At 41.5% G+C, this 17681-nt stretch overlaps 1 protein-coding gene across 1 annotated transcript in view; it reads right to left on the bottom strand.

Annotated features, from left to right (window-relative positions):
* LOC116325242 (voltage-dependent calcium channel subunit alpha-2/delta-4-like) overlaps nt 1–17681 on the bottom strand; it is an 87066-nt gene that overhangs the window by 16448 nt on the left and 52937 nt on the right. Inside the window, exons 28-31 of the mRNA XM_039614770.1 lie at nt 17602–17663; nt 13839–13853; nt 13670–13714; nt 13501–13563 (exon numbers count right to left, since the gene is read on the bottom strand). Of these exons, the coding sequence (XP_039470704.1) occupies nt 13501–13563; nt 13670–13714; nt 13839–13853; nt 17602–17663 (185 nt within the window). The remainder of the gene's footprint in view (nt 1–13500; nt 13564–13669; nt 13715–13838; nt 13854–17601; nt 17664–17681) is intronic.

Raw genomic sequence — 17681 nt, forward strand, 5'->3', positions numbered from 1 at the left:
GACTTCTGAAGCCTTTTGAATAAGACATATAACATCTTCCCAAACCTAAAGATGTCCAGTCGCCTTCTTTTTTCAAGCTCTCAAGACTAACATGATCAGGATAACTGAGAACCTACACATCTGAGAACCGACATATCTACTTAATGCTGACTAAACCAAATTTATATTGTTTTCTAGAAATCATTCCCAGACCTTAGATCTCGTGTTTTCATAACCTTGAAATAGGTGTTATTTCAAGAATATAATCTTACAAATATTTGGGTATTTAGAGTGAATATTGAGAAATTAGGGGAAAAGCTGAAAATTGGATTGGGTTTTGTGGTGGGGCGTGGTCTGTGATGCTGCTGCAGGGGAGATGGACACACCTGCATGGGTGTAACAGGGCAGCCCTTAGCGGCTGGAAACACAGTGAGACGGACCAAGGCAAGTGTAGTGGAACAAAGAGTATTTATTTGCTATACAGTAGTGATGTGACGTTCTGTGTCGAGGCTTCAAAGCTTGTGTCGAGTAATGGAGGGGGCGTTGCGCGTAACGAGGCTTGCTTCATTTATGGGAGGAGCTGAAAACGATGACGTCCGAAGCCTCGCTGCCCGGCTGTGCCACGTGACTGGTTCAGGAAGTGGTTTGAACTTTGCCGCGAGCTGTGATAGCGATATAAACCCCTCAGACTTCATTCAAAATGTGGGTGTTTGATGGAGAGTCGCGGTTAGTGAGAGTTTGGAGACAGTTTGGAGACAGTTTGGAGGTTTAGGAGAGTGAGGAGAGAAAGTCAGGAGAGAATGGAGCCAGCTAAGAAGAGGAGGATGTCCTCCCCTGTGTGGGAACATTTTGATCTTATTCCTCCCAACAAGGTATGTAAATCTCTACAGAAGATGTATTTTCATAATACTGATGGTGCAATACAATTTATGTTAAGCTGTCTTTACTTTTGTACAAGGTGAAGTGTTTGCTATGTGCCAGGGAGCTGGGATATAACAGCAACACCTCATCCATGCTTAGGCACTACAGAGCTTTGCATGAGAATAAGGGGAACACCGATTGTGGAGCAAGACCAGGTGAGCCATCAAATGCCATGATAATATAGCATGCCGTAATGTTACTAAATGATATAACAATATTATACAACTGTAATAAATTACGTGTGTGATATTTATATTTGTGCTTTGTTTTTATTGTCTTTCCTCAGGAGAACAATCTCAAATAGATGAAGACCTGGTTAGCATGGTGATTGAGGACCCCCAGACATTTAGCATTGTGGAGGACAAAGGATTTAAAAGATTTGTTAAATCATTAAGTCCTAGCTATGTTCTCCCCACTAAAAAGGTCATAAAAGCAGTGAAAATTTAGTTTTTACAGAATAAAATGTGAACAGGCAGGACTGAGGCTCAAAGTGTGTAGCTGTCCATACCTCAGCGTTACAAAAGCACAACCACTGTCCATACCCCAACCACACCACACCTCACCTCACAGTAAATGATCATTTCTATTTTAAGCATTTCCAAATAATCATTTTCCATACTGCCAGTATAAATATACACAGTATACTACCATAACTACAATATACATGTTTTACACACTCCTTTTGTTGTTGACATTTACAGGCTGTGTGCAAAATGCCACACTCTTCAAATTCATGCCAACTAATATTTTTACGTGCAGTAGATGTCCTACTAGAGCAAATGAAGCTTCAAGAAGCTTTGCACTGGGGTGAACCAATTGGATGAAAAGCTTCAGTGCTTCATGAAGCTTCATCTGCCCATCACTACTATACAGCTGTCCTTACAACAGTTGACTTGTCAAGCTTCTTCACAGCACAATCAATCCCCTCTGATGACAACCGGCAGCCTTAAATATGTTCAGCTGTCACAGACTAAACCATTCTTCCACTCTCAGGTAAATTCTTAAATCCCAACCTTCCACCACAGTATACAATATATCAATTAGAATAAATAAATACATAAATACATTTCACATTTTTATATTAATAAATATTTCACCCTTTAATTTTACACCAAAAGCAATATTATAAAAACCCAAAAACCCAAGCACAAAAAGATTCACCACACTCTCTTTACCAATGGTCTCTCCCGGAACCTTTAAATGGTGTCTGGACCCCCGGGGAAACATTTGCCCAAACACCTTGAAGAGGACACAGGCAAGGAAGGTGAGTAATCATTATCTTACAAACACGGCACCACTTTTATTCCTAGATTTCACACACACATTTGCATTAGTTTTCCTTACTGTTAAACCTTAATCACAATCTCAATCACCATTCTTCTCTCCTGACAGACAACCACCACATTCCTTGATGAGGAGCAGCTGTGCAGGATCTGAAATAAGGCTACCAACTGATTTTAAAATTCCCAATAAATAGTCAATAAATATTTTAAACTTCTTGTGTGCAAATCCATGCTTAAAGTGCGATGCTAAATAAAGTGCTTGATAAGGTGCTTTTAATAAAGTGAAAGGTGTGCTCTAAAGTGCTATACAGATAATATAATATAAATAAATGTAGTAAGGGAGTCCTCTTCCTTACAATGGGATCTGCAATCACAACTGCCAGCATAAAAAGCTGTGCTTTGTCTGGTTGTTGTTGTTGTGTTCGGCTGGTGGCTGAAAAGCTGCAGCCATGAGTGTGTTCAGTTACAGCAACCATATGAGTTAATTGATTGATTGATTGATCATACTTTATTCATCCCGAGGGAAATTACCCTTCCGACCATACATACATTACACAAACATCACATGGGGAAGACAGGTCAGAGAGGTATAACATGGAAAAGCACAACATGAGGAAAGATAAGGAGAAAAGAAAATGCACAAGGGGGGCGATCGTGGCTCAAGAGTTGGGAGTTCGCCTTGTAATCGGAAGGTTGCCGGTTCGAGCCCCGGCTTGGACAGTCTCGGTCGTTGTGTCCTTGGGCAAGACACTTCACCCGTTGCCTACTGGTGGTGGTCAGAGGGCCCGGTGGCGCCAGTGTCCGGCAGCCTCGCCTCTGTCAGTGTGCCCCAGGATGGCTGTGGCTACAATGTAGCTTGCCATCACCAGTGTGTATGTAAAGCGCTTTGGGGTCCTTAGGGACAATTAAAGCGCTATATAAATACAGACCATTTACAAGTGTGAATAAAGTAAATACTGAAAAGCATTGTAATGTCATCAGGTCTGCCGTGCAGGTTTTTATTGTTGAAATATGGTTCATGTGAATTTATCAGTAAGGAATCTCTTGCAGCGGGGACTCACGGTCTGGTGTCACCTTTCAGTTTATACATTGATTAATGTAATTTTTAAAAATCGAAATATTTAATGAAAAAAATAATGAATTTTATGACTTGAATTTAGGAAAATGATGAGTTTAAATTTCTTAAACTTAATAAGACTAATCTGAGGACTGTTTCTAAAGAGTGAGCTAGGGTGAAGCTTGTTTGGAGTAGAGACTCAATAAAGACAGGTTATGAAATCCTTTAACATCTATTGGACTGTGGACTAAGTTACTAAACTGATTCAAAGACATCACAAGCTGACCGAGCTCATTTAAGTCAAGGTGCTAAAGGTAACCTTAAATTTTCTCTTATTGCAGCACACATAGAACATTTCGTCCCCTGTAACCTCAAACTCAAAGTGCTTCCGGCAGCCAGAAGGTCAGCATACATTAAGGATCATCTGGCCTTAAGATCACTAAGACTGTCCTGTAACACAAACATCAGGCCTGCCAATGTACAGCTGTATTAGAGGCAAGTTAAAAAGCTGAAATACAAACAAACATTTAAGCGGAGCAGCAGATGTAGGATAGGAACATGGTACAGCCACTCCGTACCAGAGTGTGTATATGTTGAGTTTGTGTATGTATGGAAGTTCGGTGGGTTCAGGATTAATCCTCAGTAATGTGGCTTTTAACAGGCTGGGTTAATCCAGAGTTAACGAGCAGCTGTCAGATGGACAGCGAACTCGCAGTCCTCACTTTTCTTTACTGGATGACATCACTATATGGTGACAAACACTATATTGCCAAAAGTATTCACTCACTCCAAATAATTAACTTCAGGTGTCGAATATGTTCCATGGCCACAGGTTTTTAAAATCAAGTACGTAGCCAGACTTCTTCTACAAACATTTATGAAAGACCTGGTCCCTGTCGTTGAATTCCAGGGTGGTACCGTGATAGGATGCCACCCGTGCAACAAGTTCAGCTGTGAAATTTCCTTGATACTAAATATTTCACTGTCAACTGTTAGTGTTATTATAACAAAGTGCTGCTGAAGTGTATAGTGCACAGTGGTCGCTAGCTTTCTGCAGAGCCAGTCACTACAGCCCTCCAAACTTCATGAGATTAGCTCAAGAATAGAGTGGATAGAGCTTTATGGAATGTGTTTCCATGGCTGAGCAGCTGCATCCAAGCTGTACATCACCAAGTGCAATGCAAAGTGTTGGATGCAGTGATGTAAAGCAGTGTTCTCTGGAGTCGAGAGTCATGCTTGTCCATTTGGCACTCCGGTGGATAAGTCTGGGTTTGGTGGTTGCCAGGAGAATGAAACTAACCGCACTGTGCCAAGTGTACATTTTCATAGAGAGGAGATTATGGTGTGGGGTTGTTTTTCAGGAGTGAGGCTCAGCTCCTTGTTCTTTCTAAACAAGTTTTAAAACCTCACTTTCACATAGCAATACAGTACTGTGCAAAAGTCTTGCCCCTCATTTCTTTATATTTTGCTTCCAAGGAGTGTAAAGGAATTTCTTTCACTTATGTATTAATCACATTATTTTATTGTAATGCCTTGGTGCCACTGGATTTTAACATGTCTGACACCCATACTGTAAGACAAATGGTGGGGGTCTAGTTAGGAAGTTGGGGGAAGCAGACAACTCCACAGGAAGAGTCTTTTGTCTCTTCCAGGGAGTGGTGAATCTTAAGGTGTGAAACATCTGTGTACTGCCTTTTGTTCCTGGAGAAGGTATTTAAGTGAGAGCCACACTACTCTCGGGTGAGACTCTGCTGACCCTGCCCCGTGGTCATGCAGGCTCTCCACCAAGCTTGGTTTTCTGTTCTGTGTGTTTTGATTAAAGAATGTTGGCTACCGCTCACCACTCATCTGCAGGCTTTATTTAAGTGGAAAACTTCCACAACAGAATGGCGCTGTGAGCAGGGTGGTCCGTGTGGTCGCTGAACAATGGTTCCGTGGACGGGCTGATCACCCCTGAAGGAAAAGGTACCTTTGTCCTACCGGCTGTTGAAGCAAAGGAAATGGAGGAGTCACGGAGCCGTGTGTTTCAGTGGCCACCGAGACCATCGATTTTGAGGGGACTCCTGCAGATGGGTGAGTGATAGCTAACTTGTAACAAGTCACGAGAGTTTTGTGTCTGGCAAGAGGTGAGCGTGTTGCAGCCTTCGGGGAGCCCAAGAAGGTGTGTTACGACCTTCCAGGGCAAGAGCTCCGAGGGAGTCTTCGTGTAGAATCACGGAGAGTCTTCGTGTAGAATCACGGAGTGACATCTCTAGCGTCTTCTAAAAGATCCTAACTTCTTCAAAGGAGACTGGGGGTGGCGGTGTTCGTTCCTTGGTCCGTAGAAGGCAAGGAACCTCACGGGGGACGCCTCGTGTAGTAGGAAGAGAATCTAGATTCCAGGGGCAGTCAGCGGAGCCGGATTAGTGGCTCGAGAGGCGACTGCGGCAGACGTTCCACCAGGCGGCCAGAGACAAAACTCAAAGTGTGACTGTATGTTAAGAACTGTGGGTAAAAGTATGTTGTGAGATTGCAGAGAATGGATGTGTGGGAAAAGTTGTTGTGTGTGGAAAAAAAAAAACAAAACACAAAAAAAAAAACAGAGAAAAATGGGGTTCAAAATGTTGAAATGGGGAACAAAACAAGGAAAAGAAAAAAAAAGAGAGGAGTGTAGAAATGTGCGTAAAAGTTGTTTCCAACTAGCGGGAGAGGGTGGTACTGCAGGCTACCAGCTCCCCTAGTGTGGACACACAACAAATTTCTTTTTAGCAGAATTGTTGATGAAAATAAGTAAAATAGGAAGAGGGTTTGGTGATTTTCAGTGTAGAACAACTACAATCTTTCTGGGTTTTTAAGAAAGGGAACTTCAGAACCAGAGAGGGGAGATGTGTTGTTTTAAGCAGTGATAAGAATGATCAAAATGTCTCAGTGTGTCACTTGCAGGTGAAGAGCAGACCCTGATCAATTTTTCACATGCAGCAGTCGCAAGAAATTATAGGTTAACATCATTTAGAAACACTCAAGCCAAGTTTTGGCTGAATTGTTTTACAGCTTAACTTCCATGTGTTTGTCACCCTGAGAAAACAAGCTCCAAGAATCTCTCCCTGAAGACAAGAAATGCAGTTCCAGAACAACGAGATGGATATCAAGAGCTCACAGCAGGGTCCTGAGCAGTGAAGAAAAGTTGCAGCAGCAGCTGTGCAAGACAGCGACAGCAAGGAGAAAAATGGCATCATCATGACTGGATGGATGGATGTGCATTTCCAACGAGCTGCAACTTCACTGTGTGTGAATGGACCTTTGAAAAGACTGCCTGAGCTGAACATTTGCCACTTTTGGAGGAAAATGGCAAAATGAGACAGTGGAAAACACAGGACGAAGCTGAAAGACAACTGACTCACTGGACTGCTGCAAGGGGGGAGAGAAGAGATGAGACCACAGTGGAAGGAGCAGGGGAGGACATGGAGAACATGGCTGTTTTAGTGTGGGAAATGAAATTTGGGTTTAGGAAACTGGGAAGAAAAAACGACTGCCTTGCGTGGAGAATTGAAAAGTGTCTGGAGCACCGCAAAGAGGAGAGGTACACAAAATTACACAAACAGAAAATGCATTAATCCTACTAACACAAACACACACAATGAAGCTCATGAAGACCAAATAGCATTTTAAGCATGCATTTCTGTTACCATCATCTTGTCTGGTTCACTTAGTGGGTTAAGAAGTGATACATAGACTAGTGAACTAGTATTATTTTTGGAGAAAGATGATTGAATCATAGCAGGGGTGAACAGAATGCTGCAGGGGGGTCAGATGAGTGGAGACTAATAGATTATTGAGTTTCTTGTTTCTGATGTGTGGGGGAGGTCTTATCATGACACACATCTGGTTACATGGGGGAAAACAAAAACTCGTTATCTAATAGAATATTGTTGTGTGAGGTGTGTGACTGGTGGATGAAAGTTTTGGGGAAGTTTTGCATTTTCTTTGGTACCACTTTGAAACTGCCAATTAGTTTTGTTTGGATCTATCACTCTAAGAGAGTATGCTTAGACAACTTCTAAAAAGAGGCCTTCATGTTTTTTGATTTTTAACAGTGCACTGAGATTTTTGTTTGGCAATTTTCTCTTTTGAAGCAGGCCTGCAATATCGGGATCGAAAGCGCTACACAACATGTTGAACAATCGCAAGTGAGTTTCTCCAAAAATTAGAATGGGCTCGGGAGAAAGCCACTTATTTGGGACAATCAGAAAACAAGTCCCTGTCAAAAAGGATTCAGCGAGGTAATCCAGTCTAAATTCTTTTTTCTTTTTTGAAATGACGTCATTGCTGGTAGTAGAAACTTATTGCGTCACGAGGTTCTACTGTCAGCAAATAAAAAATGGGGACTGACTGGACTGACAAAAGCTTTGACTGACTTGACACCAGTATGCAAGATTGCACCTCCACCTTGACCTGACAAAAGGGTGGATGTATGTATGTTTCTTTTACAGGAGCAGAAAGGTGACATCAACAGGTTGCATGGGCTTTTGGGCCATGCTGGTTTAACCTTTTAATTGTCACTTTCTGTGTCTTTGAATTTACCAGCGGTGTGTTATTCATGACCTTGTATTGTTTACAGTGCAGAGGTCACTGTGAGAAAGTGTGCATACAGATGCGCTGCGCTAACATCTATTTTTCCACAGCAAAGGGTTAATCATATGATCTAATCACATGATTTACAGCAGGACACACCACTGGCTAATGTTTTCTTACGACAGGGCCTGGAGTGAAGCTACTTCAGGGGAGAATCCCTGGGAATTTTTAAGAGACAATGCACAACTTCATTGTGCATGTCTAATTGTGCTAAGCTGACATAGGGCAAAAGAGGGTTTTCCGGGGAAGTTTTCATTTTTAAATTGCAGAGACCGTGACATGAGGGATATGGAAGGATTGATGCAGATACAGACCACGACCGGGAGAGAACGCTTCAACAGGACCAGCGAGAAGCAGGGACCATCTGCAGGACAGCAGACAAACGACAGTGGGCTGCACCACTGGGCTTCCAAATGATTGTCACGAGAAGATTTTGAACAGCAAAATCTTAAAATAAAATGAAAGAGTTTCGCCGTTGACGTTGAGGAAGACAACTAAGGTGTACGACGTGCTCTGCCTTAAATCTACAGCCGCGTTGGAATGGAAATCGAGGGATGGAGAGAGCGTGCCAAGCTCCAAAGGTGACAGCACAGAGGGAGATCAGCGTTGGAATTACAACTCTGTAAATGGCACAGACACCAGGAGCCATGACAGGAACTGAGAATGACCATCTAATGCTTTTTCACTTTGCCATGCAAAGTACTTTGACACTCTGGAGAAGACCTTTCCTCTGTATCATTGTTGTTGCCATTAGCATGTGAGAGCTTAGATTGGGGGGAAGTTTAAAGATGAACAAAGGGTGGTGGGAGACCAGTGAAGTTAGGATACACAGTGTGAAACTCCTTTAAGTGTAAAATAATGTTGATGTAATATACAGAATGTTGGGAAAGAAATTCTGGTTTTAATGTGATTCTTGATTTGAGAATCAAAGGGGGGGATTGTAAAGGAATTTCTTTCACTTATGTATTAATCACATTATTTTATTGTAATGCCTTGGTGCCACTGGATTTTAACATGTCTGACACCCATACTGTAAGACAAATGGTGGGGGTCTAGTTAGGAAGTTGGGGGAAGCAGACAACTCCACAGGAAGAGTCTTTTGTCTCTTCCAGGGAGTGGTGAATCTTAAGGTGTGAAACATCTGTGTACTGCCTTTTGTTCCTGGAGAAGGTATTTAAGTGAGAGCCACACTACTCTCGGGTGAGACTCTGCTGACCCTGCCCCGTGGTCATGCAGGCTCTCCACCAAGCTTGGTTTTCTGTTCTGTGTGTTTTGATTAAAGAATGTTGGCTACCGCTCACCACTCATCTGCAGGCTTTATTTAAGTGGAAAACTTCCACAACAGGAGCCAGACTTCTTTGTACATTTTTGAAGTGGTCTTGAGCAATAACTCTCCGAGGAGGACGCAGGAGTACCTGGAGAGAACCAACACAGATATGGGGAGAACATGCAAACTCCAAACAGAAAGGCTCCGGCCAGGTGGTGGATTTGAACCCAGGACCTTCTTACTGTGAAGTAACAGGGCTAAAACCATGCTGCCCAAACTGGTCACTATTTCAGGGCTCAATAAACCTAATACCTAGTTCCCATTTTCCCAGCAAAATATAAAGAAATCAGGAGTGGCTTAACAGCAACACCCACTCACATCCTGGGCCATTTGACCTCAGGAAATGGCCCAGTGGGTTCACCTGAAACCTTGGCTGATTGTGACCCACACTCGTTTTCACACCTTGGCTCGTGTGGTTAGGTAGAGGATCAATAGGGGGCTCATGACCCCCTTGGGGGAAACTCCCATGGGGCTTAAAAATCTGGGACTTGTCACCATTTGCTCTTAGACCTGAAGAAGCTTCTCGGATGAAACGTCTTCAAGAAACTTAAAGAAGTCCGGACGCTTTTCTTTCTAAGCTCATTAGACTACGATGACCTGGATGACTGAGAACCTTCGCAGACATGCATTTCACACAATACTGTATAATCAAAATACAACCAGCGAAACCCCCAGTTGCAAAGAGACACAACGTAAACAAGTCAGGGCAATATGACAGCAATTATTTGTTGCCAATCTATCTGAGACTGATTGCAGTCAGTTCGAGCTGGACTGTGATTGTCTGAAGAAAGGTTATTGCCTTCAATCTGCGAAATTGCTAATTGATTAAAAGTGATCACCCAGAGGTTGAGGCTGCTGCACATTCAACTTCTGGCAATCAGTTTAGAACAACAGCAAACATTAATTGCAATCAACGAGCAACCGCCAGATTTTCCAAACTGTAATGATGTTACACCAAGATGAGGTCTGCAAATTACCACATGATATCATTATGTAACAGTATTAATGTTTTGGCTCTGTTATATAAATAAATATTAATGGGAAAAATACTGCCACGTTTTAAAACTGAAACACAAAAAAATCTATATAAAAAATATATTAAGTGTCTGGCTCTGCCATCAATCTGTGGAGTAATTTTGAAAAAGCTAAAAGAGGCAGCTGTGCTGTGCTGATGCAGTAACACTGCAGAGGTTCATGAGACTTTCAGCTGTGTGGTTGCAGACTAATCTACTCTTTATTTTTTGCATTTCTTAATTTGCTGCATTCTTTGTTTAAATTAGAAGAGCGACTGTTAAGTTTCCTTGTGGGATTTGTAGAGATGCCGATTGCATTAGAGCCCTGGGTTGTACCATTAATGAAGCCATGATGCCGTCAAGTTTTGTAGCTTGTGGAAAAAGAAAAAAAACTTTTAAAACTTATTCTAGGACAACTCAAAAAGTCTTGATGCAGTTTAAAAAATATCAGATTTGAAAAGCAATTCCATACATAGGGGTGGCTGTAGCTCAGGTGGTAGAGCAGGTCCGCCACCAATCAGAAGGTCGGTGGTTTGATCCCAGGCTGCCTCCTGGCTGCATGCCAAATATCCTTGGGCAAGATACTAACCCCATGTTTGCCTACTGGTGGTGGTCAGAGGGCCCGGTGGCGCCAGTGTCCGGCAGCCTCGCCTCTGTCAGTGCGCCCCAGGGCAGCTGTGGCTACAATGTAGCTTGCCAGTGTGTGAATGGGTGAATGACTGAATGCAGTGTAAAGCGCTTTGGGGTCCATAGGGACTGAGTAAAGCGCTATACGAATGCAGGCTATTTACCATTTTACATAAGTTAAGAATCCCCACCGATTTAGACAGAGGTATTAAAATGACTGCCCACAGGCCTGTCGAGTGGCAAAACTTGCTTTTAAAAGGGTTTTCACCACTGTCAACACATAAAAAATAAATCCTCTGTGTTTAATTAAAATGTTGTCCTTAAAACACAACTGGAGCTGAAATATCTGCAGCACAATCACTCAAGGCAAAGATTGCAGTCATTCTCATTTGAGAAACATGAAGTGCCATTTCCAACCCTCCTGTTTCCTCTAATGTTTTTCATCAATACTGTAAATATGTGCTGTGTGAGTGGCTTACTGTTCCTCTTCTGGAAGTTTGTGATGATGCAAGTGCGCACTGATGGTGCAACCATAAAGGGCTGATCCAAGAGTTTGTCCCACTTACTTTAACACTGGCATTGATGGAAGTGGAGGTTTGTGCCCCTGTTTTAATGAACATGCTTCAGGGAAGTAAGCAAAAGTTTTCCTAGTTTGCAACAAAATTCTACTTGCAGGGCTTTTCTCTAAGAGGAGATATGATGGACTTAAACCTACACGTAAACACAAGTGTGATCTCAGCCTGGTGAAGTCAGATCTATCCTGCTTCACAGTCGGTCAGACGAAGGAGGCAGGCGCAGCAGCTGTGATGTTTACTGTTAATGCATCACACACGCACACAGATTAAGACCCAAACTGTCCTCAAATCCTGTGAGGTGTCCAGATGTTGTTTATGAGCACATTAAATGGTCCAGAGAGCTGCCACGAAACTGAGAAATCACCTCCTGACTCTGACTGCAGGTCTGACAGACAGACAACACATCCATGACTTTGGCACCAAAAAACGGTCACCTCAAGGTGCTTTGTATTGTAAAATAAAGACCCTACATTAACAGAAAGAAACTCCAACAATCAAATGACGCAATATTAGGAAGCACTTGGCGACAGTGGGAAGGAAAAACTCCCATTTTACAGCAAGAAACCCCTTGAACAGCCAGAGCCTGTTTTTAAAAAAAATATTTTCCCTTCATACATGACAACAGGACTTAAAGTCAACAATAGAAAAACAAGATAGGAAACAAGGCTTAGAACGAACAAACAAACAAACAAAAATCTGTTTCACACAGAGAGAGAAAATGTCCTTGTGGATTATTTCAAATACTCTTAAATCAAATACACTACATATTTACAACCTCGATAAATTAGGTGTAAAGATACTTTTCACATACTCATACACATACTCATATTTTTCACATACTCATCTTCCTCCCCAAACCTCCAAGCTGTCTGCTGGAGTTTCCTTCCTGTTAAAAAGGAGGTTTTCCTTCCCACTGTTGCCATGCACTTGCTCACAGGGGGCCATTTGGGTTTTTTTCTGTATTACTGTAGGGTCTTTACCTTAAAGTATAAAAGTCCTTGGAGCACATGTTGTGATTTGGTGCTATTTAAAAAAACAAACATACAAAAAACTATACTATACTGAATATAATACACAACTCAGGCTTCTCAGGCAATGCAGCATTTAGCTGCCCCCACCGTCCTGCCTTTCACCTTCCCTTTAACTGTCTGTTAACCCGGACAATTTGTCTAATGCTACGTGTTGAGAAGCAGGTAGGCACTATTACTGAGAGAGAGACAAACAGACAGAGAGTACTCGTGCTACAAACGTCATTGTGAAAGCATACAGTGTATAGGAGAGAGTGACAGTGCATCCTCAGAGGTTTGTCAACTCATTCCTGCTATTATGAAGTCACTGCTCAAAATCATCGCAGGCCAAAATGACTCTGCAGTGCAGATCTAAAATTGTAGGCAAGGGCACAGATATGGTTGCAGGGTATTAACTTTAATTTTTAAGTAGACAAAAATTCTGACTTCAAAATACCCACCAACACTTTTTATATATCCAAACAATGTGTAACAGTCATTTAGAAAACAGGGAACTGATGCGGTCATTTGATATTTCCCATCTTTTTCTACTGAAGTAAACTGAAGTGTGGATGTGACTTGGTTTGGTTGAGATAGCAGACAGAGAATAGTTCGGTGTGTTTATTTTATTTGGATCATAGTTTCTGCTACTGACGTTTTAGTCTGTATATTTCTTTGTTGGACTTTGAGCATCACAAGACAGACATCTCCAAAACAAAATGATCCAGATAGGGGCGTAATTTCCAGGGGGGTTTGGGGGGTTATGACCCCCTTAATAATCAGACCCAGCCAATATAACCCCCCCAATAAAATTAGGAATTATCTTGGATAAATAGGCTGTTGATTTTCTTTACTCATTTCAGTTATTACCAGCAAAATAGTTGCATGTTTAATCATGTGGGAATTTACCCAGATTTATTGATGTACTTAGACAGAGATCTTCACCCCCACAATGTTCAGCACAAAGTTACGCCCATGGATCCAGATGGTCAAATAGTCCAACAGGCCAGAGGAAGAATACAGAGATTTGATTCAGAGGTGAAGGGTCCCTTTAAAATGACTTGACCAAAGGCATAGTGATAAAGAGTGGTGGATCTTACCTCGCTCCTCTCTTTGGACAGCATGACAAAGCCGTTATTGTCGACCAGGTAACAGCTCAGATCCTGAACAGGAAGAAGCAAAAAGAAACGGGTCTCTTTAGGATCTTCTAACACAGAGGAAGATTTTTGGTGATGAGCAACAAACAAGAAACAACTGCTGTGTACTTACAGCACTGTCACAGCTGAGAGGACACACACCTTCAATGTTTGAACACTGGGAGGAAGGGAAGGAAAAGGAAAGTGTGGAGATTTGAGAGAATTCAGTCTGAATGCTTCTTTTTATGGAAAGTAATAAAACTGTAAAAACAACATAATTGATATAACTAATGTTTACTTACATCTGTGTCGTTGGGCTGCAAGATGAAACAGACAGTGAAATGAGTGATGCATAAATTAAAATGTAATTATTATAACAAATTAGGGATAATGAGAAACATTAAGCAACATTTATGTTGGCATCCTGCAGAAAACTAAAGCTTGGCTGTGAATCAGTTTCTGTGATAAACACAGAAAATTTATCAGATGCAGGTGAGGATGGATGATAGCAGCTTTCACCCTCACGCTGCTGCAGTTTTTAAATTCAAGTTTTTGATTCGAGCTTCCTTAAATGATCCCTTAAATCTGCTTAAACTGTCACAAAGAGCATCTACTTGCATAAAATGTGGTTTTATTTTAGGTCACACTCCATCATTTGGTTTAAGAGCACCGACAGCTTCAGTTTCAACTTGCCAGGATCAGTTTTTGTTATAAAAAGGCATGAAGGCATATTTTTACATCCTGTTTTGAAGGCGAGAACCTCTAATCCCCAAATTTTAAACTCCACCGAGGCTGAGAGGTTTTTACTGAAAGGGAATGACACGTTACGAAGCTCAGAAACTGTAAATCAGCTGCAAGAGAATGTAAATGTGTTGAGTCGGTCGGATGAGTTACTGTCGGCACTGAGGCTATCCTGTAAATACATTAATCCAGCCCGTCACAGCTGTCAGCTCCTATTAATAACATTATCTACACCATCAACCTCCACGGGACATCTGCAGCTCTGCTTCTGCTTCACTTAACTGCAGGGGGGACGTTTGCAAGGTCAAAGACCTGCGGAGAGAGTGTAATACCAGCCGGCCTTCTGGGGACAACTTTTTCAACAGGATCAAAAGTTTGTAGCCAATTTTCAGCTTATTACACAGCAGGAAGGAAAACTGCAGAGCTCAGTTTAGATCCTAAACATCAGGGGGAAAAAACTAAAGTCTGTTTCCTAAATTATAAGGGGCTCTTCTTCTGCTCTGTAGTCGTTCCAGTCCATGACAAAAATACCTCTGCTTCAGTAGGTAGAAATACAGCACCAATCTTTCCTTCTTTTTATCAGATGGAGAAAAAAGCCTTTGTAATTAGCACCTTCTTACATCTATTACAGAGACGATCAAGATCAAAACCATTAACTATTAGATAATGTGTGGCTTGGATTAGGTCCTGTTATCTCATATATCTCCTGTTCCTCTGCTTAAAGTGTGGAGACACTATTCCTTACCATGCCAGGTGCTGTCAGGTCAATTTTTCGTGGGGATTTTGAAAGTTGAAAATAAAGCCATTTTTATTTACTTCTGTCACAATCTTGAACTAATCTCACAGAAATTGAAAGTGTTCAGAGTTTCCTTGATATTTTACATGAAAAGGCTGCAGCACCTTCAGAGTGTGGTTGGCAAGAAGCAGACTTGGTGTTGGAGAGCTTTACAGCCCATTTCCACAATGCTAGTTGCTTTTAAAACATTTAATGTTCAGTCCTTTTCACGCCTCAGGGAGAGGTTGGAGGGCCAGACTGGAGTTGGGCCTTCATCTCTTTTGGTTCAACTATCTGAGGGATCATCACAATCAAAGCTCATTGTTATAATTTACTTAAGGGTCTTTCTTGAAAGGAAAATCAACGCTGGGTTTTGTGTTGGGATAAACGGACGATTTAGGATTAGCTCTAAGGAAGCTTGGTGGTCTGTTGTGTTCTAAGGTACCAACATCACCCACTTTCTGATGTTTCTGTGCAAAAGCTTAATAAGTCCAAGAAGAGACATGTGGAGAAGGAAATGAGCAAAAGTGGGACCTCTTTAGACTGAATGACCCAACAGGACAAACTAAAGAGCACAATCCATTTCTGATGTATTATAAGGATAAAATCCACTTGCTTCTGTTCTTATTGACTTTATTCTATATGCACATTCTGCTTTAATCTTAATGAAAGGTCTGAGAGACTTATCGCCTACACTTAATGATTTCTGCTCCCTAATGAACAAAAAGGAAAATTGAAAAAATGACCTCTGAATCTGGAGGATTATAACTGAACAGTCACAGAGCAAGAATCTCTTCTGTGTCCTTGGAAACTTGGTGACATTTGGTGCTGCTTGTTAACTACCTGGAAGACTCTGACCCAACTGCAGACGAAGCTGCATCTCCACCACGAAGATGTTTATGATCCCACAGCAGGCGGAGATATAAAACTTGGATGGCTTGATAGCTTATTTACATTTTAGCACCTCTGGCTTAAAATATTCTCAAAAGTCTGCACTGTTTCAGATCAAACCTGCAACAGCAGACAGTTTGTACAAGGTCGCAGCCAGAATACAGTTCAGCAGGGAATTAGGATGCTAAAAACAAGCCTCTGTTTGTCCTCTAATACTGTATATTCAGTCAGATTTTAGTTTTTATATCAGAGGACACAGAAAAGTAACACAACTGTGAATCAGTTACTCTTCAATTCTATTCTGCAATGAAGTTATCAGTTCTGTAACATCAATATCCGATCAATGCCAGACTCCCACCAGGTGCATGTTGAGGAAGTCTCTGTGTTCAGGGTCAATTTAGCAGAATTTGACAGAAAACTGGTGACGTGGTCTTTGAAATCCCAGCTGCTCCATCCATTGAAAATGATGGTGTGAATGAGAATTTTGTAACACGATGTGCATGTTTCATTTCCCCAAATCAGGGCAGGAAATAGGAAAGAAACAAAGAAATTAAAATACATCCGCATATTTTATCCACATTAGAAAAAAGGCAATTAAAGCCTTTGAGATAATGTTAACGTCAGCTTTAGTTGTTGCTGCTGGGCCCTGAGTCTTGACTGGCAGGTGTTCGTCTCTGCAGTCTGTTGCTCCAATTCATCTTTGTGATATACAGAAGATTACAAATGCCAGTTTCATAAGCCAACTGTTTTCTTTTTTAGAGATATTTAATTAATTAATAAAAGTCAAATACAAAGCTCATTCGAAGTCAGAATGCTATGTTAAATATAAATTAAATACAGAGCTAGAGAACTCAGCACTTAATCAGAAACAGCACAAAAGGAAAAAGTGGGTTGCAAAGAGGGTTGTACATGTGCAACAAATAAATCAGCTATTTATACCAACTACAGTATATCAGATATACCAATTAAATGACTCAAATATATTTAACAACTGATTTTAGTGTCTTTTTTCTTTGTCTTTTTCATTCCTCCAATACGCTCTGCTGTCCTCCACGTTCTTATTTTAAAAGTTCCATCTCTGATATTAAGAAATCCTCAGCCCTGGTCACCGTTGTGGTGTTTGTCATCCTGCAGTCTGACAGACATCAAATCCACTATCTTGAACTGTAGCAGTTTCTACTGCTCAGGAGAACCACTGCAAGGTGGATGGTCTCTCTAAGCGGACCCTGCATTTGGTTTGAAATTAACTCGTAACTTAAAGTGCTTGATTTGAACAGATGCTGTGCCTGTCACATTATTCTGACAAATTCATATGATGATCCCTAACTGAAAGATTATGAGAGAAAATCTCTACATGTAAACAGCAAAGGTTGCAAAATAAGGAAAAAAGCCCACATTTCAAAGGTTTTGGTAAGCAAGCAAATGCTTGGCTGTGATGGCCCAAAAGGTACACTTAAAACACAATCTCCACCAACACCTTTAACTGGTTTGTGTTTCTGTAGTCAGCTTCAGCCCACTTTTTAAGGGAAAAGAGTTTGGTATGAATCACTTAAACTTCCTGTCAACCTCTAGACAATAAACACAGGTCAATGAAATGTCCCCAAAAATGACAGAAATCAGACAATGTGTGTTTGTGTGAAAGTGAGTCCTGCGGTCACCTGCTTGGCGATGGCCCAGAACCGCTTTTCCAGCCAATCCAAGGACATCTGCAGCCCGACAGCTAAAAATAGAAAACACA

This window comes from Oreochromis aureus, linkage group 7 (assembly GCF_013358895.1).
Source record: "Oreochromis aureus strain Israel breed Guangdong linkage group 7, ZZ_aureus, whole genome shotgun sequence".
In the NCBI taxonomy this organism is placed as follows: domain Eukaryota; kingdom Metazoa; phylum Chordata; class Actinopteri; order Cichliformes; family Cichlidae; genus Oreochromis; species Oreochromis aureus.